The sequence below is a fragment of the Paroedura picta genome, chromosome 7 (genome assembly GCF_049243985.1).
Source record: "Paroedura picta isolate Pp20150507F chromosome 7, Ppicta_v3.0, whole genome shotgun sequence".
In the NCBI taxonomy this organism is placed as follows: Eukaryota; Metazoa; Chordata; class Lepidosauria; order Squamata; family Gekkonidae; genus Paroedura; species Paroedura picta.
This window is the reverse complement of record NC_135375.1, coordinates 75440042-75464607: the sequence shown is the minus strand read 5'-3', so window position 1 is coordinate 75464607 and position 24566 is coordinate 75440042. Positions and strand designations below refer to the sequence as shown.

At 40.3% G+C, this 24566-nt stretch overlaps 1 protein-coding gene across 47 annotated transcripts in view; it reads left to right on the top strand.

Annotated features, from left to right (window-relative positions):
- PTPRD (protein tyrosine phosphatase receptor type D) overlaps window positions 1-24566 on the top strand; it is a 1533354-nt gene that overhangs the window by 1427160 nt on the left and 81628 nt on the right. For all 47 annotated transcript variants that reach the window (XM_077344981.1, XM_077344985.1, XM_077344991.1 and 44 more), the window contains one exon: window positions 21953-22076. In XM_077344981.1, coding sequence (XP_077201096.1) covers window positions 21953-22076 — 124 coding nt within the window. The remainder of the gene's footprint in view (window positions 1-21952; window positions 22077-24566) is intronic.

Below are 24566 nucleotides of genomic sequence, written 5' to 3'. Positions count from 1 at the left end.
TCAGTGAATGGAGAATGCCAAATATAACCTGAAGCAGACTTTTCCAGCACCTCGTCGCATACAAAGCACAGCATTATATCAAATACCCGCTAGGTTCTTAATTGTTGCTTGAATACTTTCCTCTGAGGCTTTCAGTCTCATAATTTTAATCATCAGTTTTCTGACAGTTAACAGCCTCAGTGCTTTAAGATATCTGATGCAGGCAGAAAATATTTTGAAAGTGTAGGCTTTTGTTTTGAGTTTCAGCACCTGCTGTATAACACACATTAATAACAAATACTAATAATAGCATTGCCATGTCAGTTCAACTTAATGTCAGTTTGCTGGCATGGCTTGCTCTGAAAGTATGGCCATAGTATAGTAAAAGGGCATATCCCTGGGGGATCTTCGTGGATTGTTCCATTCTCGATATTTAAGTCTTAACTATGTCTGTGTTCTTGCTTCCAAGCCAAGTCATTTGATGCAGTTCAGAAAGGGATTTTTGTTTGTTTGTTTTGTGTACTCACCTGGCCTTTATGGGGCAGATGCTTATAAAGTAATGAGTGATTCTACACAAGCTATATGCATGAGTATGGATTCACACAATGCTTCCCCTTCAAAAGGGCATCCAATGGCTGCTCCTTTACTATGCAGAGATGCATAGTAATTCATTCTGATTCTGCACTTACTTTGTTTATTCCGCTGTGGATCATACTGAATTCAGATCAATTTGAACTTGGGTCTTCCTCTATCCCCCCTTCCCCATTCAAACAGAAAGTGTTCTGCACTCGGTTGTAGAAGCTCAGAACAGGGGGTGGGGGTGGAGACAAGTGCAGCAGGAGTCTCTTTCTTTTCTTGAAGGTGGAACAGGGGATGGGGGGGGGGGGTTGGAGACAGCAAAGGAGGGGGGAAACCCAAGAGGCAAATCTCTGCTGAGATGTTAGGGCTTCTGGAGCGCAGTCACTTTAAGGGAAGCTTTGCAACTGGGAAGACTTTGTGCTGACGCCCTGGCCAATCAAGGAAAACTTCCTTGCTAGACATGAGGCACAGTTATTTTGCTAAGAGCACAGATCTGCACATTTACTTATGGTGGTTTTTTAAATATTGAAGGTTATATCCACTCCAGGATATCATTGGGGAAAGGTAGGGTGACCACGAATTAATCGTTTGTTGCAGAGGGAAAATTTAAAGTGCCCAAAATCAAAATGCAAATTGAATTCAGTGTAGACAGGAGGGAATCATTCGAACTGGAATTGGGTAAAAAGCCCCGTGCAGACTACACAGAACTGACACAGAAAGAGGCCAGGGACTTAAGGAAAGAAGATGTGTCTTAACCTAGCCTGCCAAACCAGCTGTACATCATTTTAATTGCTCTTCATTATCAGACTTTGCGTTGTACATTAAAATCAGTCCTTTGGTTTAACATTTAATATTGGTGAAAATGACATCATGTTTATTTTTATTTTATTTATTTATATTTATATTTGTGGTTCACCACTCCCAGCACAGCCAGCTCATGGCAGTTTACATAAAAACACAAAAACAGCATAAAAGCCCAATTCAATCACAATACAATCAATGGTGGCAACTATTCACAGTCTACTTTCCCATGCGAACCCTCAGGCCTTCTGAGTAGCAGTCGCTATTGCACTGATAGATGACCGCAGGTGATGTTTGGCCTGGCGGGCCTACAGATACAAAAGGGTACAAGGCATATAAAGGGGAGGGACCCGCTCTTACTGCCCCAGCCTCAACCAAATGCCAGGTGGAAGAGCTCCATCTTGCAGAACCCAAAGAGCTCCATCAGGGTCCTCAGATCTTCCAGATGCCAGGTCAAGGCCAGGCACACTTCCCTGGGACCCAGGACAACCATCAGATTCATACACACAGAATGAAGAGTCCTGCAGGGAACATAAGGAGATAGTGGTCCCTCAGTTAGGCCGAACACAGACCACGTATAGACACCTTTAGCCCTATAAGGAATTTGCCTGATGTTAGGGAGAAGTTCACATTCTCCCCCAATGGGCCTCCTATCCATGGATTGCCCGATTTGAGCAACCATGACATACAGGGATCCAGAGGGCAAGTGGCTGCCCTCGCTGATCCTAGCAGTTTGTCCACTTTGGTTAAAGAGAGCTGTCTGAAGCCATAAAATGTTTCCCCCCTTCAACGGCCACAGAGCTTCCAGCTCCCAGCCACGGAGTGCCAGACCACTATTACGTTGTTAGCTTTACTAGACTTTTCCAGTGTGTGAATCATTATATTTGTGATGGAGGATATAAATAATTTACTAATGTAAATTAAACCTTGAGAATTTTATTTTAGCACTAACTAAAAAAAGCAGCATCAGCTATAGTATTTGTAGATACAAATTGCTACACATAGTAATTAAAAATATCATACTAATTTGTAGTGTATTCTCACTTTCAGTGTTAGATCTAAGACAAGGTAATGCCAAACCAGAAGAAAGGCTCAGATGTTTCCATTCACACAAAGGGATCTTTGGAACCAAGCCAATATTTATATCAAAATTCAGCACAGTTTTAAAAGAAAATACTTAGATGTTTTTTTTTTACATGTCTTCTCTGTCCATAATACTGCGCTGATTATGCTGCAGTGATTAAAAAACATTTTAGTCAGTCAATAGTGTGCTACTGTCTCCCTTTGTAATATATTGCGGAATTCATAAAAGTTTTGTTGGTTCTCTTTTGCCTAGAGAAGCAATTACTGATCCATTGTACAAACAGAGTGATGATAATGGATTCTAGTTTTGTTTCGTTACAAACCCACCTTAGCAATAATTATGCATACTTGTTACTAGAGTCATATGTAATGTTGATTCCTTAGTTTTGTTTTGCATTGTCCATGTATATATATAAGAAAGCAACTTGCAGTAATCCTAAAGTGCTTATATATTAATTAAAATGTTAGATTTTTTTTCCTCAGGAGCCCAATAAACTTTGTTCAGTGGTCATCCATAATCATTGGTAGTATCAATAAAAGTAGCAGTGGTGTTTCATGTGAAGATTATGGAGAAGTTCAAGAAAGAATTTAATAGTTGGAAGCAGGAGATCCATTTTTGTTTCACAAATCATTGGGCAGAATGTGGACAGCCTCTAAGCAACACTGTTAAAGTTATTGTCTATCTACGCATTCTATAACTGGGATAGCTACTCCATATCTATTAATAGTTATTTACATGGGTCTTACCTTGAAGTGGTTAGACAGCAGATCCCTGATGAATGCAGTGTGCTAGGTAGGTGGGAAGGAGGATGCACATCAGATACCCTGCAAGACCAGAAATGAAGTAAGGGAAGGCTTCTTGTTAGCTCTAAGCAAGTACCAAGGAGCCTGGTAGTGGAGCCCTGCAGCAAGCTTGGACAGGCCAGTCCCAAGGTTTTCCATCTACATGCACTCCTCCAGTAGGCAGGCTGGGATGAGCTCACATCTAATATTATGGCTTTTGTTCTACCATTCCGCTAAGATTCAAACCTTCCTCCAGCCTCAGTAGCTTTTTAATCTAAAGAGCTACTTTAATATGAAGAAGGCTGCTAAGGCTGCATTTTTCTGAGAAGACTGATTTTTGTCTTCTGCTATGGAATACAAGAATACAAGCATATAAACTCCATTTCTCAACCAATCTGCAAGAGATATTCTCCTACCTGCCTGAACCTCGAGTGCAGGATAAATCTTTTATTCCTTCCTGCCGGTATTTGGGTGTTTGCTTTAGTAGGATAAGATTTGTTTGTTGAAAAACAAACATATCAGAATCTATGATAGCCAGTATGTATTGTATTTATATCCTTTTCTGAGCAACCAGTATGAAGGTATGAAAAAAATGCCTTTTTGCAAACATACCATTGCCCCATGGATTCCAATTTCTTCTCCCTTTCCTTTCAAGCCTTCTTCTTCCTCTGTGGGTCTTAAAGGGGACTCCCAGTCTCTGCCAAAAATGGGGAGGGAAGATTAGGCTTTTCACTAAAGCATACCCTGCTTCAGTCAAGTATGATATGGTGAGAACATTCCTTAAAACTCCTTATGGGCTTTAAGAACACAGGAATAACCAATGAAACCATTTCTTTATTACTTTCTGTGTAATACTCTGGCATAGAAAAAAAAGCCTCTGCCAAATTTGTGAGTTGAAGTAACAGAGTCCTCTCTAATAAGACTTCTTTCTTTCTTTTCCTGTCTTAACTTTCTGGCACTCAGGTTCCTAATGCTGTAGGAAAATGTAATCCTGTTGGCAACTTGCCACAATGATGCATTAGCGTTCATGTATTTAGCATTCATGTTTTGCTAATGTGCTATGTAAATCTCATTCTGTTGGCAAGTTTCCTGCATAATAAAATATCTTATTATGGATTCCTCTGAACATTGAAATTCTCATAGCAAAAGCTTATATTGATGGGAAATGGTTAAATTGTTCATTTCCATAGGTAGTTCACACTATTCAGTTTCCATACTTGGCTTGATACCTACCAAGATCCTTCTGTTACCCTTTTTGCACTGCAGTTTTTAAAACACTGAGAGAGCTGAAATACATATATAGCAATGTTTCAGGGTTTTCTCATGGTACGTTCCTTGGCTGTACTTCAGGAAGAGAGAGCTATAATTCTGAACATGTTTCTGTATACAATATTTCTTGCTTGAAAAAAATGAACTCAGATGAAAAATGGAATTCCTCAGATAGTAAGGTTCTTTTGTAGACCTTTAACACACACAGAGAGTATGCAAAGTGCAAACTTTATAGGTCTTTGGGCACTCTGTCTAACCACACACACCCCTTATCCCCTCCATCTCATTCTTCCCCCTCTCCTGCCCCTCTTGGGCATATGCTAGACAGAGAGGAACTTGTCTCTTTAAATCCTGTCTGAAAGTAGCACGAAAGATTCAGGATTCTATGTTCTTGAGTCTGTCTTCTAGCATATAGCTAATATCCCAGGGGCTCCTGGAGTTAACATTTTTGCTAGAGGATGCAGCAGAGCACTCATTCTTATATTCTGCTTCATCTAAGGACTGTTGAGAAATAGAGATTAACCTGGTAACTATGTGATGTGTTAGGAACCCAGTTATGCTGATTCTTGCTATTCCTATCCTCAGCAAGTGGCTGAATCTTCCTTATACATTCTTATACATAATTACAGAAGCTAGCACATTATATTGTTACATTATTTGAAAATGTAATATACGATCTGAAGGAGAAACTTAGATCGAGCCTGCTGGAGGAGGTGGCTGCCTGGGCATTGCAGTTCCTTAGGTTTATAATTCTGGGGGACTTCAACGTCCATGTGGACTTTCCATATATCTGTATTAAATAAGCAAAGAATAAGCAGAGAAGAGCCTAATGCTGGGAGCGATCGAGGGCAAAAGAAGAAGGGGATGACAGAGAATGAGGTGGCTGGATGGAGTCACTGAAGCAGTCGGTGCGAGCTTAAATGGACTCCGGGGAATTGTAGAGGACAGGAAGGCCTGGAGGATCATTGTCCATGGGGTCGCAATGGGTCGGACACGATTTCGCACCTAACAACAACAAATGGCAAAATGAAGGATCCTTGCTCAGTACACAGATTTGATAGAAACAGTTTCTCGAGTGCATTATTGATTTACAATTCAGAGGTACGAGTAAATAAAACGTCACCACCTATGGCAACTTTTTATAACCACACCTGCTTCTTTCAACACGTTTTTGCAGCTGGATTTTCCTGTCTAAAGTGCTTTGAAAATGGATTATCCAATGTCTGCAGGATGTGGGTGAGAAAATGCATTCAAAAAAACCTTAGTAGTAGCATGCAAGCACTGCCACATGATCACAAATATCTATTTTTTAAAAATGTTTACAATGGTACCATGTTCTGCTCATGAATTTACTGTAAAGAAATCTAGTTGCTGTACTAGTGACAGCTTTATTGAATACAAGCTTTCAGAATGAATCTACTAGGAATCCTATTTAAGTGTCATCCATTAAACCATTAGAGCACTCATTAAAACTGTTAGCACATACTTGTTATTCATGAGTTATTGGTCTTTTACACGTCCACGATGTTTCTGCCAATATCCTTCTATTCATTGTTCCAGTTATTGGCTATTCAGATCCAGGAAATGTAGATTAGCTTTTTCTCTCAAGACAGTCCTTTGTTGGAATATGATGAGGTTGAGTGTTGGAGAATTCAAGGCAAAAGATTAAAATGAAGGTCTGGTTTCCTTGATTGCAGAGAATTGTAGTAATACTATTCATATGCAGGTCTAAATATTATTTGATGGATTCAGCAATGCTCTGTCTACATACTGAGAAAGAGATGCACTACATCTATAGAAGTCACATTAGAAATAGATATTGGGGAGAGATGTATGAGAGACAGAGATAATGATGATGGTGGATGATTCCTCCAAATTCAAAGTTATCTTTATGGGACAAAGTAAATAAAGTCAAGATGAATATAATACTTTGGATTGTTTATATATTTTATATAAAATTCCTTCTATATACCTACAGCTATATTAATAAAATTAGTTCTTTGTTTTGGAAATTTATGTGGAGTTCCTCACTACCTTACATTTCTTTAAAGATGCAGCTTCAATTTAATGGTGGACAATTTGGTTATTGTGATCTTTGTGTATACCATCAGGAATACTTGTTAACTTATAAAACATTTTCTTTCTTTCAAGCTCCTTTAATCTAGTGATTTTGAGCAATGGATAAAAAGCCTTTATTTCTTTAAGGAAAATGTGGTAGAGAGCTACTTGGCTGCAGCAAGTATAGTCCTTGGATCCCTATCCACCAACAAATGGAGGACTTTATTGTTTTTTGATACTTCTGTAAAGGGTAATTTTATTAAAATAGGGCCATCTATAATTTGCAATAAAAAGGATAGTAAGGACATTCCAATTGCATGTGGGATAGGAAATTGACCTTATTCAGGTCACAATGGTAAAGCCTATCTGAATAAGGCAAAATACAGTATTTGCTGGCATATAAGACTACTTTTCCCCCCTGAAAAACATACTTCCAAGTTGGGGGGTTGTCTTATATGCCGGGTGCACTTGAGTTGGGATAGACATAGCTGCCCATAGTGACTCATAGTACTACAATGTAATGCAACAAACTATATTTTGAGTGGAAATATTGGGGGGTCGTCTTATACGCCGGCAAATACGGTACATACAATTTCCGCACAAGGAATTTTTTGCATCACAGCCCCCTAATGTTATCAGCTTATTGAGCCCTCCCCCTAAACACACACACATACACATACACGCTTCCGCCTGAGATGTGTGTGTGTGCACACAGGGGCAATGGTAACAGTGAGCCCTCATGGGGAAGCATATGTGTGTGGGGGGGAGGCAACAGCAGGAGCAGTGTGGCCTCCCAGGGAAGCGTATGTGCTTCAGAAGTGGTCATGAAGGAAGAGGGACAAGAGGGACAAGGCAAATGCGGAAGTCTGAGTGGCAGGTGCACGGACCAAGCTGTGTTCAAACATACATGCATAAATGCTCTACCGTTGTGAGGAACTGTTAATATAAGCTTCTTCTCCATTTGCATAATTTAACCCATAACCCATACAGTGGGTTAGTTGGAGATAGAAGGATGCCAAAAAATTGGGTAGTCTCTGAGATAGTATAACTGAGCTGACACAATCTAAGTCCTTTATAGTTAGTAGAGATTTGCTTTTCCCCATCTCAATATATCATCTATTGATAATCCAAGACAAGATAGTTTCTTGTCTTTTTTTTTGTATCCAGCAGGACAAAAATTTATTTATATATATATTTATTTAATTAATTATATTTATGTAGCACCCTCCATTGTATCTTGATAAAGCTCATAAGCAATCTTCCTTTCTTGATGGAGAAAGTAATCTTTAGGCTCTATTTAAATGTGTACAACCAGGTTACAGTAGATTGATTGGGATGTGAGTGCCCTTCATAGTGCAGGGGGTTGGACTAGATGGCCCATCAGGCCCCTTCCAACTCTGTTATTCTATGATTCTATGATTCTATGCTTTGGCTTCAATAGAACTCTGACCCAATTCTAATCTCAAAGCTATTCTGGCTACACAACTTGGAGTTTCTGTATAGCTTCTCAGAAAATGACAAAGAGTAATTTAGCTTCTCATTGTCTTGAAGAATCCATACTGAGATTCCATAACGAAGTTGAGAAAGAATTTCCCAGGGATAAATTTGGCTCCCTTAGGCTAGCGATCCCCAACCTGTGGGCTTCAGACCACATGTGGTCCTTCGACTAATTGCAGGTGGGCCCCGAAGGACACCTTCTCCTCCCCCCCCCCGGCCCTTTACTTCATCGCCCCCTGCCCTTTACAACACACTTCATTGTTGTGGCGTGTCTGTGTCTTATTTTGAAAGGATGTTTAAACATTACCATAGCAATCAGAGAGCATTAGGGCAGTGGTTGAGAGTAGAGGAGTAAACTACCCCCCCACACACACTGGACCTCAGTAAAAGGCGTTGAGTGGTCCCCGGTGAGTGGTCCCCGGCGTTCAGTGGTCCCTTGTGATAAAAAGTTGGGGGCCACTGCCTTAGGCCAATTCCATATGGACCTTGCATGGATTGGGCCCCAAAAGCCCCACGCTAAGTGAACATGGATTCTTCTGTGTTCCCTTTTGGCACTGTCGGGGTCAATGGGGCTGCCCTGTGGCAGGCCTATCTGCCTATGGAAACCTCCAGGGGGCAAAAACTGCCCTGAACAGCTTTGTAGCGCTTTATGGCACTGCAGGGCAAACCAGGGCAGTTTCATTTTATTTTGCAGCTATTTTGCAGAATGCAATCCCACCTTCCAGCAAAATTATTTAAAAAGCCCCCACACACACCCTGTCCGCAGTAGAACCTTGCTGCTGCCATTGTATTTCCGGGGGGGACGGACCCATTTCACTTCTGGAAAAGATCTGGTGCTGAAATGTGTCCCCCATGGGGACATAGCATGCTGTGGACCATGCAACTCCACAGCAGCACACTGGCAGCAGCATGGAATGGCAATTTTATTTCTCCTATGCTTTTGTTAATTACACATGAATTGAAGTGGATTGATTGGCTGTTTTGGCAAAGAAATATCCTATGGCTGTATTTGGGTGTGACACAGTTTACTAATTTAACAGAATTAATTTTTGCTTTATATTGCCACTGTCATGATGGAAGTTCCTAGTCTGAGGTAGAGTGCTTGCACTCGAAAGTTCACGCCCTGAATAAATCTTTGTTGGTCTTAAAGGTGCTACTGGACTCTGATTTTATTGTGCTCCTTCAGACCAACACGGCTACCCATTTGAATCTGTCTTATTTTTTGAAATCTTGTTGTACACACAGTGGAAAATGGCTGCTCCTGGCTCACAACCTAACCATTTTTTAACCAAATGCTTGTAATTTTGACCAATTCTAACAATGAGGTTATCCGCAATGAGGATTGGACAGATATGGAAATTATCAGGTTATGTTTCCAAAGGGAAGGACCAAAAGCAGGGCAATATTTTTAAATTTTTCAGCTGGAGGAATATAGGTTGATATTACTATTAGGGGAAAATCAATCAACTGTATCATATTAGTCAAGATCAAATTGGATGAGTCCACCATTTCCATTCCAGAGCTAGTAAGAGCAGATGATATGAGGCAGATTAACCCAAAGTAATATATAAGAGGGAAAGTTATAGCATTACTTAGCCAAGTCTTTTGTAATAATATCAAAAGTAGATAAAAGGGAATTGATTTGTGGAAGGAGACATTCCAACTTACCATTTTCATATTATTGCACGAGTATTGTCATTAGCTGTCAGAAGTGGTTTTCAGTTGTGCTAGTTGAGAGAGGAATTTTGGGATTTATAGAGTGCATCTGAATTTTGGGCTCAAATGGAATTGAAATTTGAGAGTCAGATGGTGGAACACTGCAAGTGAGTTTCTTTACAAGGAAAAGACTAACTCCTCCCATGGCTCTATGTGGGGGGGGGGATCTCTTTTTTTCTGGTTTTCTACTGAGTTGTCCTACTCAGCCTTTAGACTAAAAGGTTTTGTAAGGTTGTGATGTAATGAGTTCCACACCCTTGTTTTGTTGTTAGCTGATTTGTAATTGTTCAAATCTCTTGATAATATCAGTTTACTCTTCAAGAGGGAAGGCCTCAAAGAATTTTAAAAACTTCTGGCAATATCATCCAGGTCATTGTCCTTCAAAAGTATTGGTGTGCAATTCTTATTTTCCCTCACCATTTGTGGTTTGAGTACTTTTCTCATCTCTTGTTGAGTTCATGGTTCAGTTAAATCAATCATTCAAATCTCCGGGAGCTTTAGGGGCCTGCCTGCTATAGATTAGGTGTCTATTATTATCATTGTTGTATGATTTATATATTTTTGGGGCAAATGTCAAGGTAAATTTTGAGGGAGAAGAGAGGTAACTGCATTGTTTCTGAGAGGGCATTGAGGAAATATATCATGGCTATTAAACCACTCCCAGTTTGACTGAATTAAAGATGGAAGTTTTGAGGGGTAAAATGAAAATATTAATCTAAAGGTATGAAAGTTAAGGCAATATTCAATTAAGGCTCTGTGTAAATTTAGAAGATATGGTAGATGCTTCTTTATAAGCCATTAGTTGCTCCAATTAATAATTCTTCCTATAAAATGATGAATGTCCAAGACAATTCTATAAGGTATCAGAGACAAAATAATATAATAAAATATAATATTTTATAATATTAGGGGCTTTCTCTTTGTTTCTCACTGAGTTGCTGTTTAAAATGTGGGCAAAAATATGATCTGTTTATCATAAAATTTATTTAGAATATCTGCAATAAGGAAAGTTTGTGATGCCAGCAGACTCAGTATTGAGGCCCCATTTTGGCATATCTCAGACCAGATTTGTTCTGCAAATCATCTAAATTTTTCTGAAGCTGATTGTAAAGCTTCAAAGCTGTTTTCAGAATTGTGATAGAGTCTGGGAGAATCTTCTTCCATCCTTTATTAAGGTTTATTAACCTTAACCTTTATTAACACGAGATCATCAAAATGGCAATTGCACTTGCAATTTATACTAGGCTCTCCTATAGTTAGGTGGGGAGGAGAACCTTAAGAGTTGTAAAACCAGTATGGTGTAGTGGCTAGATCCCAACCAGGGGGTTGTGAACCCCCAGGGGTTTGCGGGAGCTCCAGAAGGGGTTCGTGGCCTTTCCCTTCCTGCCACAAGCTAGAGAACCGGCTGCTTCCATTTCTACCCCTTCCTGCCATCTGAACATGAATGAGAACTCTCATGGTTTCTGCATCTGAGAGGGGGTGGAGCCTGCATGCCTACTCCCACCTTAAATTACCTCCTGTCTCCCCCCCCCCCAGTATTCCTCAAGGCTCCCTGTTAACATGGGTGTTTGTGGCACTTCTTCCAGAGGCATGGTACGGAGGTGTGGCCAGTTGACATCACTTCTGGGGCTCCTCAAACCCTGAAAAATTATTTCAAGGGCTCTTCCAAGGTCAAAAGATTGAAAAAGGCTGGGCTAGAATGTCAAGCTAGGTTCTAGGTGGCCCCGGGCTTGAATCCTCACTCTACTCTGGAAGCATGTTTGATGACCTTGGACCAATCGTTGTTGTTAGGTGCGAAGTCATGTCCGACCTATCGCGACCCCATGGAAAATGATCCTCCATGCCTTCCTGTCCTCTACCATTCCCCGGAGTCCATTTAAGTTTGCACTGACTGCTTCAGTGGCTCCATCCAGCCACCTCATTCTCTGTCGTCCCCTTCTTTTGCCCTCAATCACTCCCAGCATTAGGCTCTTCTCCAGGGAGTCCTTCCTTCTCATGAGGTGGCCAAAGTATTTGAGTTTCATCTTCAGGATCTGGCCTTCTAAGGAGCAGTCAGGGCTGATCTCCTCTAGGACTGACTCATTTGTTCGCCTTGCAGTCCAAGGGACTTGCAAGAGTCCTCTCCAGCACAGAGTTCAAAAGCTTCAGTTCTTTGACGCTCTGCCTTCCTTATGATCCAACTTCCACAGCCATACATTGCAACTGGGAAGACCACAGCCTTGACTAGACACACTTTTGTTGGCAAGGTGATGTCTCTGTTTTTTAGGGTGCTGTCTAGATTTGCCATAGCTTTCCTCCCCAGGAGCAAGCGTCTTTTAATTTCTTTGCTGCAGTCCCCATCTGCAGTGATCTTGGAGCCCAGGAAAATAAAATCTGTCACTGTCTCCATTTCTTCTCCATCTATTTGCCAAGAATTGAGAGGGCCGGATGCCATGATCTTTGTTTTCTTGATGTTGAGTTTCCAGCCAACTTTCGCACTCTCCTCCTTCATCCGCATCAACAGGCTCTTTAGTTCCTCTTCACTTTCTGCCATTAGAGTGGTATCATCTGCATATCTGAGGTTGTTGATATTTCTTCCTGCAATCTTGATCCTAATTTGTGACTCATCTAACCCCACCTTTCTCATGATGTGTTCCGCATACAAGTTAAATAGGCAAGTCGACAGTGTACAGCCAATCATACTGATGTATAATTTTTCTCTCCTGACAAGCACTTAGATCTAGGGAACTGGAAGCAGAGAACTTCATATGGTATTTGTTTTTCCTACTTCCACCTTCCTGTTGTAGCTACACACACACCTAAAGTCACTCGAGGTCTGGCATGGGAAATTACAAGAAAGGGCTTCCGTGGGAAGGGAGAATCATGAAAACTGACACAACCTCATTAGTGAAGGTGTCTTTCCAATCTTACCAGAGTGGAAGGCAAACAAGCACTCATACATAATACCTTCACATGTTTCCCAGTCATATGGATTAGTATCTCAAGTTAATATAGATGCACCTTAAGTATCCTAGAGGTAATATAAGCAATCTAGAAATTTTGCCCTACTGTATGTGCACAGTGGAACCAAGATAAGAAGTTGTATCAGTTGTGGTTTATTTTATTTTATTTTATTTTTGATACTTTACCCAGAGGCAATTGCCATGAAGGTGCAGCTGTAAGCAATCCTACTAATCGTAGTAAAATCTGCTAGATTTTAAATGCATCATCTTTCCAGTGTAACATAGAGACAGATGGCAACTAGCAGGGACAGATGTTTGGTTACCCTGGAATATCTGTGGTAAAAAAACCCAAAATCCTGAATGTATTTTCTTGACAGAAAAGCAGTGCTCAGTGAAATATTCCTGTCTTGCGCTGTTTGTTTCAGGTATTGGTGTGAATGGCTATGTTAATTAAACAGAACAAGTGTGTGCCACAAGAGCAGTCATAAGAAATGTAATGCTTAAATAGTTTCTCAAAAACGTTAAGATGCAGGAAATGGAACACAAAGCCATTGCTATACTGCCAGGCTTGAAGACAGCAGACCATAAGTTGTAGAAGTGACTCATAAAAATTGTATGCAGCAACAAATAAGATCCCTTGCTGTGCAGGAAAAAGAGGATGTTGTAAATCTGAGGGCTGGGTAGGTTACTAAACCTTAAGAGAAAGAAAAGGACAGGCATTTTTGCCTCTTCTTTATCTTACCTCTGGTGAAAACATTAATCTTTTAAGCTTTCCCTTCATAACACCAGTCACACATAAGTGGCTCAGTGGAGAAAACAGATCATAGTGTTGGCCTATTCTACACAGAAGTGCCTCATTCTCACTGGCAGGGCTGCCAGTAATCATTCTCTCAAAAAAGCACTTATCTAATAACCCAGTTTGTTGTTGTTGGTTTTCTTCTCGATGTCCACATAATTAAGTATGAAGTGTATAAGACACTCTCCTCTTCTGTGGAAAATCCTCTTTGTGTTTGCAGTGAAGATATGCTGCTTTAATAGATTGGCATGATCCAATACAGGAGAATCAAATACAGTGTAAAAAACCACTAATTTAAGTGTATATTATGACATGATAGCCTAGACTCTGCCAATGTAGTCAATTCTCAGAAACTAAACTGGGTCAGAGACTAGTGAGGACATATCAGTGATGAAGATGTGATCTTGCTTTGCATCCAGGCTGTCAAATCTCATTTTTTCACTAGGACACTTGCCCCACTTATTGTAGCTGTACAAACTAATCAGTTCCCTCCTGTAAATCAGAAACACAGTAGCCATGCCAAAATATTGTGACTAATTCTGTACAATACTTAAGCTTCATCTAGTCAGGGCTGCTGATAGAATAGGATTGGAAAGACAAAATTTTGGGGGCCAAGTCAGCTGGAGCCAGCATTTTAATGCAGTTCTGGCTTCAGCCACCAGGGGCACTGGGAAGTGCCTTATTCCATGGATAGCAAATGCTGGTAGGGGCTCATGGGAATTGTAGTCCATGGACATCTGGAGGACCACAGGTTGACTACCCCTGCCTTATTCTACAGGATAGACTTCCCTTTCTTCAAGACTGAAGCAATCTTGCCTAACAGATCATTCTAAACCTATCAACCCATCATGGAGCAAGACAAGCAATCCCTGAGCTCAGGGATTCCCAACCAGGTCTCCATGAGAGCTTACCAGGGGTGCCCCAGTCTTTCCCCTATATAATATGTTAATGGACTTGGCTACAAGCTATTCCCAGCATTCTCATGAAAATAGGGAACTGGCCACTCTTATTGATCTGGGGGTGGCATTCTTGCATAGTTACCCCACCTGGGCAGAACCTGGACTCCTACTCCCACGTCAGATTGCCTCCTTTCTCTTCCCCCAGTCCTTCTTGGGTATGGCAGGGAGGCATGGTCACCTAACCTCTCTTTTGGCCTGGTTCCAGAGCTTCTCAAAGCCTGAAAAATATTTCAGGGACTTCTCTATGATCAAAAGGTTGAAAAAGGCTCCCTTGGCTGATTGTTAACTGTTAGCCTGCTAACCAAGATAATTTTATGTAATAGTCTAGCTTTTCTGTAATAGTCTAACCTTTCTCTATTTCCTTGCACTCAACTTAGTAGCAAGATAAAACAACTTTTCCTTCAGTTTTCCTTAAAGGTAAAGGTATCCCCTGTGCAAGCACCGAGTCATGTCTGACCCTTGGGGTTATGCCCTCTAGCGTTTTCATGGCAGACTCAATACGGGGTGGTTTGCTAGTGCCTTCCCCAGTCATTACCATTTGCCCCCCAGCAAGCTGGGTACTCATTTTACCGACCTTGAAAGGATGGAAGGCTGAGTCAACCTTGAGCCGGCTGCAGGGATTGAACTCCCAGCCTCATGGGCAAAGCTTTCAGACGGCTGCCTTGTCACTCTGCGCCACAAGAGGCTCTTTTCCTTAATCCTCCCTTTTCTCCACATGTTTCTCATTCATATATGACTTCTTCTGCCTACTTTTTCGGTGCCCCTTTCCCTTTATTTTCTCTTCTTGGTCACAGGACATAATCGTCCCTATCCTGCATGGTGACAGAATGTAATTAAGAGTACTATAGTAGTAAAACTTTGTTAATATTGTGAACAGAAGCAGGGGAAAGACTTAATTTTTCCCATGATCTAATGATAGAATCATAGAATCATAGAATTGGAAGGAGCCATACAGGCCATCTAGTCCAACCCCCTGCTCAAGGCAGGATCAGCCCAAAGCATCCTAAAGCATCCAAGAAAAGTGTGTATCCAACCTTTGCTTGAAGACTGCCAGTGAGGGGGAGCTCACCACCTCCTTAGGCAGCCTATTCCACTGCTGAACTACTTTGACTGTGAAGATTTTTTTCCTGATATCTAGCCTTGTAATTTAAACCCATTACTGTGTGTCCTTTCCTCTGCAGCCAATGGGAACAGCATCCTGCCCTCCTCCAAATTAGCGATCCCCAACCTGTGGGCCTCGGACCACATGTGGTCCTTCGACTAATTGGAGGTGGGCTGCGAAGGACGCCTTCTCCCCTCCCCCCCCCCGGCCCTTTACACCACACTTCGGGTGTCATTGTCTCCCATCACTCCCAGATGGGACTATCTCATTGCAGAGAAACAAGCTCAGGGTTCCCATTAATTTGTTATTGTCATTAGTTAAAATTTCCATGAAAATAAAATGTTCCTTATGTTCATTGTTGTGGCGTGTCTGTATCTTATTTTGAAGGGATGTTTAAACATTACCATAGCGATCAGAGAGCATTAGGGCAGTGGTTGAAAGTAGAGGAGTAAACTACCCCCCCCACTGGGCCTCAGTAAAATTGTCAAGCGTTGAGTGGTCCTCGATGATAAAAAGGTTGGGGACCACTGCTCCTAATGACAACCTTTCAAATACTTAAAGAGGGCTATCATGTCCCGTCTCAACCTCCTTTTCTCCAGGCTGAACATTCCCAAGTCCCTCAACCTATCTTCATAGGGCTTGGTCCCTTGACCCCAGATCATCCTCGTAGCTCTCCTCTGTACCCTTTCAATTTTATCTACATCCTTCTTGAAGTGAGGCCTCCAGAACTGCACACAGTACTCCAGGTGTGGTCTGACCAGTGCCGTATACAATGGGACTATGACATCTTGATAAAGATAACCTGATTCAGGGTGATCTAGTTCCCTACATAATGGTTACTTTAACTTCTATCATCATTCCGAGATTAGTGGCCAGTTCCCAGACCCAAATAAGCACGCCTGGCCTCAACCAGGGCCAGGGCTTTTTCGGTCCTGGCCCGACCTGGTGGAATGAGCTCCCAGGTGAGCTGTGGCATTCCATAGGGCCTGCAAAACGGACCTCTTCCACCAGGTCTGCAGTTGAGGCTAGGACAGTTGGGGAAGATCAATGGGGCCCCCTTGGTGTTAAGCTGCAACTCGATTACTTCGTCTCTCCTGCCTCTTCCTTCTAGAGGAAGGGATAGGGATTGGGGGTAGAGTTACAGATAAACAAACAAAACAAAGAAACCAATTATTTTATTACTATAGATTTGTGGTAACAGCAAGCTAAGTGATTCATTTATTTTGTTAAATCACTTGGTTTGCTTTACCACAAAATATCATTTTGTAGAGATATTTGGTTTGGACCATGGTCATATGATTGGAGCCAGAGGGAATTTTTGTCTGGTGGCCCATGGTGGCTCTTGGCAGTCCTGCCATCTAGTGTCATCACAATCAAAGTAGCTTCAGCTGCCTAGTTCTTTCCCTCTCAAGGTAAGCACCATATTTGGTCATTTGGTATGATGGTTTCAAGCCAATTCAGAGTTCTTCATAGTAGATGCAGTGTCATCTGGCAGGAAGATATTCTAACATCATACAGTGTGTGTTTGTTCTCGTTATTTGCAAAGGCACCTTTTTGTGGTTAATGGTCTTTGTCCTTCAACAGTTGTTCCCCATCACTCTAGTTCTAGGGTGTGGGCACTGCATATGACTCAGTGTTTGGTACTGTACTGTTTGTGATGCATGACAGTGACTACTGAACTAATGACAATTTTATCAAACTGGCTTGTCTCCAGGAACAGGGCGGTTGTGTAGTGCATATGTTGTTAGGTGCGAAGTCGTGTCCGACCCATCGCGACCCCATGGACAGTGATCCTCCAGGCCTTCCTGTCCTCTACCATTCCCCGGAGTCCATTTAAGTTTGCACCAACTGCTTCAGTGACTCCATCCAGCCATCTCATTCTCTGTCGTCCCCTTCTTCTTTTGCCCTCGATCGCTCCCAGCATTAGGCTTTTCTCCAGGGAGTCCTTCCTTCTCATGAGGTGGCCAAAGTATTTGAGTTTCATCTTCAGGATCTGGCCTTCTAAAGAGCAATCAGGGCTGATCTCCTCTAGGACTGACCGGTTTGTTCGTCTTGCAGTCCAAGGGACTCGCAAGAGTCTTCTCCAGCACCAGAGTTCAAAAGCCTCAGTTCTTTGACGCTTGGCCTTCCTTATGGTCCAACTTTCACAACCATACATTGCAACTGGAAGCCTTGACTAAACGCACTTTTGTTGGCAGGGTGATGTCTCTGCTTTTTAGGATGCTGTCTAGATTTGCCATAGCTTTCCTCCCCAGGAGCAAACGTCTTTTAATTTCTTTGCTGCAGTCCCCATCTGCAGTGATTTTGGAGCCCAGGAAAATAAAATCTGTCACTATCTCCATTTCTTCCCCATCTATTTGCCAGGAATGGAGAGGGCCGGATGCCATGATCTTTGTTTTCTTGATGTTGAGTTTCAAGCCAACTTTTGCACTCTCCTCCTTCACCCATATAAGAACCAGTAAATCCCTATAGATCTCTATTTCATTTTATATTCATCTATATTTTATCATCTGTTTTCATTCTCTGCTTTTGGCCAGTAGATTTCAACACAAAAAAAGGAAGGTTCACAACAGTTGAGCATTCCCTGATACCTTTGAGCCTATAGTCTATTTATATTATTAAAACACCAATATAAGTAAATATTGTAGGATTTTTCCACACTAACTTTCACTATTGTTACAACAATATGATATTGAAGGACAACCACTGAAGAAAAGATACTGAAAATGGAAATTATCTAGAAACCGTACATTCTCTATGTATATTAAAAAATGTATTAAAATTGAATATATATTGTCAGAGCAGGAATATTGCCTTGGATAGTTTCCTTGTTTTTCAGCTGTGTAGATTTGGCAGAATGGTGTATAGTGTTCTATATGGAATCTACACAGTATAAGTAGAATTTGTCATTTATACATGTGATATACAATGTTGATTAATTGATCCAAAACAATGTCAAAAATGGATTTTTAAGAAGAATTGTGTGTGGAGATAGAAAAAGGTACAAATAAATTATCAAGACTTTTATACATCCAAGGGAAAAGCAGAAGCAAAATAGGAATTTGGTGGGTTAAAAGGCAGGGAAGAGATTCAATACCATGCTCATGTTTTGTGTGTATAATCCTGTGCCAGTACAATATAGTCTTGATTTCTTAGTCCATATAGTGGACTCTAGCAAACCATCTCCACCATGGTTTCTACTGTTTTGAATGTACGTCAGACAGCTGTATATGTGACATAAAGTTTGTATCCTGATACAGCACAATGCAGTGACTGTCTGCATTTTGCTAGCACAAGGAGACATAAATGCATATATATATATTTGCCCTGCTAGTTCTAAAATAATGATGATACTGTTCAAGATCAAAAGGACTAAGGGCCAAACACAATACATATAAAGCAGCATGAAACATTAGACTGCGTCAGTAGTAAAATATTCTTAGGAACGGTCAAAGTAAATACAGGTCCAGAACCCCAAAATAGTTGGGCAAGGCTGAGTTTCAGGACAGGAGCAATAGATATAATTTAAGCATACACCCACATTATTTAAAGCATATAGCAAGTGTACAAAAGTAGTGGCTATGGGGTGAGGAATTGGAGGCTCTGGGGTTACTGCCTTCTGGACAGAAGAATGCCCAGTTTCCCACTCTGGGCTCTCTTATTAGTCTTTTAAGCTCCACATGCCCGCACATGGGACACAATCTTTGACTAAAGTATTGGTAGCATGTCAACTATGCACTCATTAAAGGTCATTTGGAAACCTACTAGACCAAGGCTCTCCAGATTTGACTCATAGTAATATAGAGCTGGAAGGAGCACCACGGGTCATCTAGTTCAACTCCATATACCATACAGGAAATTACCTCCCATCACCCTAGTGACCCCTATTCTACAACTAGAGGGAGGCAAAAAAAAAAAAAATCTCCAGGATCTCTGACTAATCTGGCCTGGAGGAAAATTCCTTCCTGACCACCAAGTAGCAATCAGCATTACCCTGGGTTTGTAAGAAAGGGCCATAAGAGCTCAGACTGATTCATCCCTTCCTGCCCTCTTTCTCATGATCTGCCTAAATTCAGCATTGCTGTCAGATGGCTATCTAGTCTCTGCTTAAAAACCTCCTAAGAAGGAGAGACCACCATCTCCTAAGAAAACTTGTTCTACTGAGGAATTGTTCTGTCAGGAATTTCTTCCTAATATTTAGCTGAAAACTTTTTCAATTTAATTTCAATCTATTGCTTCTGGTCTAACCTTCTGGACCTCACCAAACAAGGTGCAGATGGAGATGAACAGCAAATATTTATTTAACAGAAAACATTTAATAAGGTAAATATTATGTGTGGGTTACTTAAATATATATAGTAAAACTGGCTCTCACGTAAAGCAAGCAAACCCTGAAAGGAAATTTGATCATTCCTTTCTTGTCAGATTACCTCAGCAGGTTCTTTTTCCTGCACAGAACACCTTTCCACAGACCCTATCCACACCCTTTAACAGGATGCTTATTTGTAATGCTAAAATAAATTTTCTTCCCTAAGCTGAACCCCAAGCACAAACTGAAAGCTTGACTAAGGTAACATTGCTTCCCAGAGCCACAAAATCTCTATCCAAAGGGAAGAAATGTTTCTTCCCTCATTTAAACTGAGGCTGGCTGGCTCACCTCCTTTCATCCACTGGAGTTCCACAGGTTCTGATTAACTGACAATCACTTGGTTTAGAATAAGGACTAAATTACAGCTCAGAGTCCTGGGGAATAGGCTGGAGCTTGAGGATGATTGCCACCTATTTAGATTGAATAGGGAAGGGCTGGTGCTATCCTTGCTAGTTGTAGCTTAGTTAGTTTTATTTGGCCTGCTTGGCACAGATTTCTAGTTATCAAAAGAAAATTGCTTAATGAGGACTAGCGATCCTTCGTCAAAGGTACTGAAGTTTTACGTATATTTTGCTAACTCTATCAATACCATTGGAATTCAACCAAAATGTACAACCAAAAAAAGTCATTGTTTGGCCTGCTTCTTGTGAAAATCTGTAATGTCAGGATCATAATAGTTTGGCTTTAGGCACTATACATCATTAATGTTATGCACATTTGCTGTACTTACATAGCCATAAACTTTAGTGATACCTGAATTAGTTATGGAATTCACCATTTTGAACATGTAAGCAGGGTAGTTCATTTATTGTTATCATTTTACACATCTCAAATTTGTTTTTTGTTTTTTTAATTCTGCTGAATCTTTGCAAAAGATCAGTTGTTGAGAGCCAAATTCAATCATTGGAATGAATGCTCTCCACTAGTGGTGAGCAAAAAAAATCAATATTTTTGGGTTCAGGTCCCTTGGACCTGAAAGAAATTCAGTATTTCTGAAAAATCCTGGATCCTTAGTATGGTATTTAGCTTGAAGTAAGCTGCAAGAAGAGGCAGTCCCAGCTGAGATTATGTGGAGCTCTTGACTCTCACCACATCAGCTGATCTTCAGTATAGCTGAATATACCTGAATAAAAGACGTAAAAAAAATCATCTTTCATCTGGTTCAGCTATACCAGTAGGTGATCAGATTCTCTGTTTTATAGTTGGCTTAGATAATACCCCCTCCCCTCAGATACTGGTAAGGTGTTTTGGGGGTGGGTTTTGCTTAGTTTATACCAAATGCACACCCCTACATTCTACTTGTTGGCATGGGCATTGCTTCTGCCTATGTAACTTTCCTTAACCTGGACCCATCTATGTTGTAGATATCATTACTAACCTTATACTCCCCATAACATGGTAGGTTTCTTCCACTGCAGATATTTCTTTCTGTGTGTGTAACTGCTGTTTCAGTCCTTCTTGTGACTTTCCTAACCATACAATATTTTACTGTTTGGGTTTTAATGGGAGTTTTATGGGTATTTTGTATTCTGATTTTATACTGTAAGCTGCCACAAGAAGAGACTGTCGTGAGTGGCAGGGTATAAATCAAAGTATAATTAAATAAATAAACAAACTATAAAACTTGGGCTAGAAACCAATGTATTATGGTCATCCGTGAATATATCAACTTGGATCTTCCATTGCACTCTGTCAGTTTTATTGTGTACCTTCCTTCCACAAACATATACACCTACCTTTCATGAAGAAATAAAGTGTATCCTACATTGATTTTTGTCTCATTCTATATAAGAACAAAGAGAGCTCTGAGCAGGGCTGGTTACTAAAGGAGATAGTCAATAAGTGTCAGTATGACCAACTGAAGTGGAATGAATCCCATGGCTGACTGCTTTAAGTAGTATTATGGCATATAAATAGTCATTAATTTGTATCTTCTATAAAACATAAATATCTCCAGAATAAAAATGCAACCAATAACAGCTGTTCCCTTCTCATTTTTTTCCTTTCTTTCTTTTTAAGTCAATTGACCCAGGCCAGCAATTTACATGGGAGCACTCTAACCTGGAAGTAAATAAACCAAAGAATAGATATGCGAATGTTATAGCTTATGACCATTCTCGAGTCCTCCTGTCGGCTATAGAAGGTAAGCCAATGAAACCAAATAAAATTTAAAACAAATTAACAAAATAATCATTAAATCTTTTAGTTCTTCATTATAAAATCTTTATTGGCATGATGTGTACATGTAACTCCCTAATAGTACTAGTTTCAAAAGAGCAAAGAGTATCTGGAAATCCTTGTCTCGTTTTGTTTCACTAGCAGTACCAAATCCTACTTACTTGCTGTTGATAATATCTGATTTTGATATAATACTTTCACTTTCCACTCATTACCAGGGACATTATATCTATCTAAAAGCATTATGTATCCAAAAAAACAATGTCCCTTGCAGGGTACCAGTTGAACTACCGATTTATGGGACTATTTTGAAACAGATTGTAATGTAAACTTTCTGGTATCTGTCTCTTTGCCTTATAAATATACCTGTTCATGAAGAGGAGACAAATTCAGTAAATTTCCATTTAATGGGTATCTGATGGTAGAGAGACCCTGAAAGACTAGGCATCAGAACAAATAATTCTGGTTGATTATTTGAAGCACTGATTCACCTTCATGTAAAGTATTTTTATATCCATAATTTCCATAAAGGATTCAAACACTTCCTTCTGTAAAGTATTCAGAGATCAGTCTATATTCCTGCATAAACATAATTTGAGATCATATTTTAAAGTTTGCTAGTTAAGAGATTTTTGGGAAAGAACTATAGAAAGCCATTGTGTGCAATCTTAGGAGGAGAGGTTCAAAGTCACTTGATAACAGTAGTGTAAATTTCCTGGACTGTTTATTACAGATTACAGTTTATTACAGTATTCAGTTTTGTAGCAGAACCTAAATTAAAAGCAAACTATGTGTCACCTATTAGAATTCACCAGATAGAGAAGTATTGGTTCCAACATAGAAAAATTCCCAAAGAAAACCTTAGGCAGTACTGAATTATCCATCAAACAGTTCTTTTAAAATCCACCACTGCTTTTGAGACAAAGGGGAGCAGCTTTTGGCATAGATCTATGTAGGAAGATCCTTTCAAGTGGCTTACCTACTTCCACAGAAGATCATAATTCCTTCCTCCCTCCATCATAAACTGCATGCTAAATTTTACAGCATTTAATCTGCAGTTATATAAACAGCACCTTATCTGGGATTGCCCAATGCAAGCAGGATTGGGCTAGAGCACTGACTGTGTTTATAAGCATAATCAGTTCTCTATGTTACACAGAGCCAAATAAATGCTTACTGAAGGAAAACACAATCCTACCATTTGAGGCTTATATCTCTGTCTAATTTATTGCAGCTGCATATCAGAGGCTTTGATAACAGACACAGCTTTTTCCAAATATATTAGAAAATTTAAATGATCGCCTTGAAAAAATTTGCATGTAATAATCTACTTACATTTGTTTGACCTGCAGTGCTTATTGAAATGATATTGATTGCGTTTTGGCAGGGTCAGTTGTATTGCCTTGCATTAAACTGTCAAGCCAAATGCTACCCCGTGCATTCATTAGCGTTTCAATGAAAATTGAAACTTTTGCAGGGTAACTGGAGTTTGTGCTTTTAGTACCCGTGCACTGGTAGAACATTGTCTTGTTAGGAAAATCTAGGAATATTGATTTATGTTAGTCTTCTAAATTGTTTATAATTTCAGAAGACGTTTGGCATTGAAAAGGCCATATTTGATTAAAACACTCTTTTCTGCTGAAAGTTATCAGGGAGAGATCTGATTAAGAGAGAAAGGCAAAAGGTTTGATTTGGTAGGGGGTGGTATGGCCATAGGCATTTTTTTTAAGTCTATAGCACCCGGTATTCCCAGGGAATCTCCCATCCAAGCACTAACCAGGCCCGACCCTGCTTAGCTTCTGAGATCGGGCATGTTCAGGGTGGTATAGTATATATGATATATATGAGCAGCCCAAAAACTTTCTTAAAGGAGAATCAATAAGGGATGACCGGACTCTCCCCAGCGAAATTCAGAATTATGTTCAGTTTAACCAAATATTAAGAGCCAAACCAATAACAAATATTTAAGGACCAAGGCTGATGGTGCAAAACTAGATAAAGTTATTTGATTACTCTTTAAAACTAGAACTACTTAAAAAATTCTCAATGGGTTCTGCCCATAAAAGGCTTCTTCATAGGAATCCGCAATGTATAATGCAGTAGTAACAGTTGTAACAGTACTGAGTTTATTTTTTAAAAACCCTTACCTATTTTTGCACCATCCGCCTTAGATTTGTTTTTCCATTCAGAAACATTTTGCCCCATATTTGAAAAATACCTAGTTGTTGTTTTCCAAAGGCTAGTTCTCAAATCTGGAAGTGCTGTTATACTCCCAATTTCATAAGAAGTATGAAATTGTTTCCACACTTGTTCTGCAATGTGCTGTGAGCCCCCAAACCAGCCTCCAAGTTTGTGAGTTTCCCCACACTCTCTCTTCCTGCCACTACAGTTAACTGCTGTTGTGGTAGTGGAAAAGAGTTTGTGTGCAAGAAGCAGAAGCCATGAAATTACAGTG